Here is a 3,602-nt window from a genome sequence, read left to right on the forward strand (position 1 = left end):
CGCACTAGTCGAACAAAGGCCGGTAGCGATAGCTGTGAGCGGCTAGCGAGATCTGACAGGAATTTAGCGGCCGCAGCATCAATTGTGTCGCCTTGATCACTGGAGGGGGAGGCACCATATCGAACTTGGATGCAAATACACGAACTTGTTCACGCCGTTCAGCCTCGGAGACTTCGGCAATACGCCTAAGTAACTGGACCGTTGGCGACGATGCGGATACAGACCTGCGTTCTTGGAACGCGAACTGGTGTTGCTGGTGTTGGCGTCCAGTCGTTTCCTGTAGTCACTGATTCGGAGGCTCTGCGAGCCCATTGTACTTCTCCGTGATGTACACTTTGACCACGTCCGGCAATTGCTGCGGCCGGAAATGTGCTCGCTTGCTATCGAAGCACCCGCCGTGGCCATCTCTGGAGCACCCGAGTTGCAATACTCTGCAGAAAGCCGAATGAATACCGCTCCTGCTTCTATCTACAACCGATTGCATAGAATACGCTTCTGGTCTCGGGACCTTTTTCTATCGGAAAACGGATCATCCTCAGGACTAATCTCAGGGCTGTTGTAGCAGTGGTTGTTCGTAAAGAACGTGTTGGTACTCGACTGCATGGCGAGACAGTCGTCCTGGTTGTAGATCGTGTTGCCTGTGATGGTAATGTGGTCTTTGCAGCTCAGATCGAAGCCGTCCGTGTTCGTGGCAATGCCGTTACCAGCCCTGGAGTCGAGTGTCAGGCCCGCGAGAGTCGTGTACATCGAGGCAACGATGCTGAACGTGCGGTACGGCGCATTCAAGATCGTAAAGCCCGAGATCGTCGAGTGAATGACCTTGTGCGCCTGGAAGAACACCGGACGGGTAGTTTGTTGGCCCTGCTTCCAGTACCAGGCTCCCTGTCCATCAAGTTTACCGTTGCCCTTCACGGTGACGTCCGTTCCACTCAGTGTAACAAGAGGGCCGTTCCACTTGAGCGTTCCGAAAGTGGTCGTGCCAGTAAATTGAATGGTAGCGCCGTTCTTGGCTCGGCTGAGATCCAGCGTCACACCGGCAGGGACACTGAGAGAGCCAACGGTGATGGTGCTGCATTGCGAGATGTCGGTGCCCTTCTTGTACGTGCCGGTGAGGTTGCACGTGCTGGTGCCTTGCTGTTGCTGAACTGGGTTGTTGTTACCTTCTGCTTCTTCACGCAACATGGGTGAGCCATTGACGGTGGCAGCGATGAGTGCGAAGGCAGTGAGAGCAGCGTGCGTGAGCTTCATGGTTGTGTTTTGGCGGGTAGGGGGGAAAGTGCTGAATTGAAGGCAAATTGGGAAGTGAGGGGTTTGAGATAGGGGGCTGGGTGGTAAGGATTTCCTGGTGTGCGCTCTCAGGTTAACGTTGGGTCAGCCCCATCATTTTTTTTGCTCGAGCAATCGCTCAGCGATTCGCTGGTCTATCCATTAGGAACAATGGATCGTTAGTATGAAGGACGACGGGTAGTCGATACACCCACCTTTGAAGTCCAACCACAAAGATTACAGAATTCTGTTTCAGTATAAATGCTTATCAGTAAGATTGACAGCTCATTATAGACAAAGTCGTACAGTACCGGTAGCCACTTTCTACATGTACCATTGATATAAGTACGGAATACTGTACATGTGGCCCGAACAAGTTGTTCAACAACACCAAGAAAATGCTGTACCGAATCGGTACTACTACAGTAGTATTATCAAAAATACCGATACATGTACCAGTACTGCTCTTAAACATGTACTGTACCGGTACATGTAGTTCATAACGTGACGAATCGTAGTAAAGCATATGGTTTTCAGGAAACGAGCATAATCGCTATCGACGGCTTGTTAAAAGTCTTTGCGGGATACATTTGCCTCGTAAATTACGCGTGTACGTAGGTTTACGACTCGTAATACATGCCGATCTGTGCATGGCAAACCCACGAACGGAATTGATAATGCTTTTTTAAGGAGCCACAGTGAATTTAAAAAAATAGCTGAGTTTATAGTGGTCTTGCGCATAATCATCGATAAACTGCACAGTACATGTAGCTATTTGTGGCGAACGTTGACCAAGTTGTTTATCAGTACTGTACCGATACTTCAACGATAGGTAACGCCGTCTACTGTACAATTATTATAGAGCGCGGTCTATAGGAATTACCGTGTTGTATTCAATGGCGTTGTATTTTTTGGTAAGCGCTGACAGCTCAGGTGGTTAAGACAGCCCCATTGGATTTGGGGAGCACGGTTGTCGCGGGTTCAAACCTCATCAAACCCTTTAATTCTCCGCGCTAAAACTGTAAGTCTCTTCGCTCTGTTGTCATTTTACGTAGCTCCCTTTCTTTAATCTCTTGTCGTAGGTTAGCTCGATGAGCTCGATAGTCCCGAGCAGTGGCTTGCCAGCACCACCGATGATGCGACAGCGAGATGAAACTTCGGCGCGAATTCGCTCTCGGTCCCGCCACCAAGCATGATGCGCTTATAGGCCAACCCAACTGACGAAAGTGCTTTTCAGCACGTGATGGAATACGTTGTGGCGGCATGACAGCAAAACTGAAAATGATCCTAGTTAAATGGTAGCAATCAAGAAATGTGGGTACTTTCCGATACGATTGGCTTAAAAAAGTTGAAATAAAGATGATAGAATGTCCACGGCAGCGCATGGCGTTATCTTTCTATAAAACGCTCTCAGACAGAGCGCTCAATTAGGAGGGCGTTTTATTCGCTAGGAGAGCACTACACTGTATTCGCTATAATACGTTAACAGTGTAAATGTAGCATTACATTTGTCTTCGTATTCGACGTTCGTAGTCTAAAACACTAATATTTCGTCCTATTACTACATTGTCAGCATAAAGTAGTACGTATACAAATGGAGAGATCACCAAAGTGGTGGACCAACGCTATGAGTCATATGACTGAAGCATACATCAAATTTGTTGAATTGACTCAATATCCCTGCTCAATATGTCTACTGTCGACTATTGGGTTACGGTTACGACTCATGGCCTTTAATGATAGGTGTAGTTAAACGGCAAGGTTGTTTGGCATTCCGGCGAGCGTACCCTTGAGTGAAGCGCTCACATCAATATCCGTGAATGTCCAGTCCGACACGACCTTGGGGTTCGTCTTGATGTCATACAGGTTACTAGCTGAGCCGGTAAGGCCAGCAACCTTGACCCCAGTGATCTGCACTTGACTTGTGGGGGCACCAGTGTATCCACCCTTGGCCTTGCTGTAATCCGAGCGGATGACGATGGCGTTCTTGACGTTCGAGAGCTCATTGTCGACGTACTTGACGTCCGATACGAGACCCTTAAGACCGATGATAGTCTTGATACGAAGACCGTTGGTGCTATCTACGATTGTGTTTCCTTCGACTGTGAGACCCTGAACCGTAGTGGACTGGTCGACGCTGTTGCCACCGAGAGAGCCAACCGAGATACCGTGGCTACCGCAGCAATAGTTGTAGCTGAAGACTGTGTTGGTACTGGACTGCATGGCGAGACAGTCGTCCTGGTTGTAAATTTTGTTGCGGGTGATCGTAATGTGGTCGTTCTTGGTCAACCCAAAGCCGTCGGTGTTCTTAGCGAGACGTACCGGTTCTAGAGTCA

General features: G+C 48.8%; 1 protein-coding gene across 1 annotated transcript; it reads right to left on the reverse strand.

Annotated features, from left to right (window-relative positions):
- Window positions 1–3,015: 3,015 nt before the first annotated feature.
- PITG_19636 (polygalacturonase, putative) lies at window positions 3,016–3,489 on the reverse strand (the record flags this gene model as incomplete). Its single annotated transcript, XM_002896151.1, has 1 exon — window positions 3,016–3,489. One exon carries the CDS (start codon window positions 3,487–3,489, stop codon window positions 3,016–3,018), a length of 474 nt encoding a protein of 157 aa, XP_002896197.1.
- Between the last annotated feature and the right edge of the window lie 113 nt (window positions 3,490–3,602).

The sequence above is a fragment of the Phytophthora infestans genome, genomic scaffold (genome assembly GCF_000142945.1).
Source record: "Phytophthora infestans T30-4 supercont1.102 genomic scaffold, whole genome shotgun sequence".
Classification (NCBI taxonomy): Eukaryota; Oomycota; class Peronosporomycetes; order Peronosporales; family Peronosporaceae; genus Phytophthora; species Phytophthora infestans.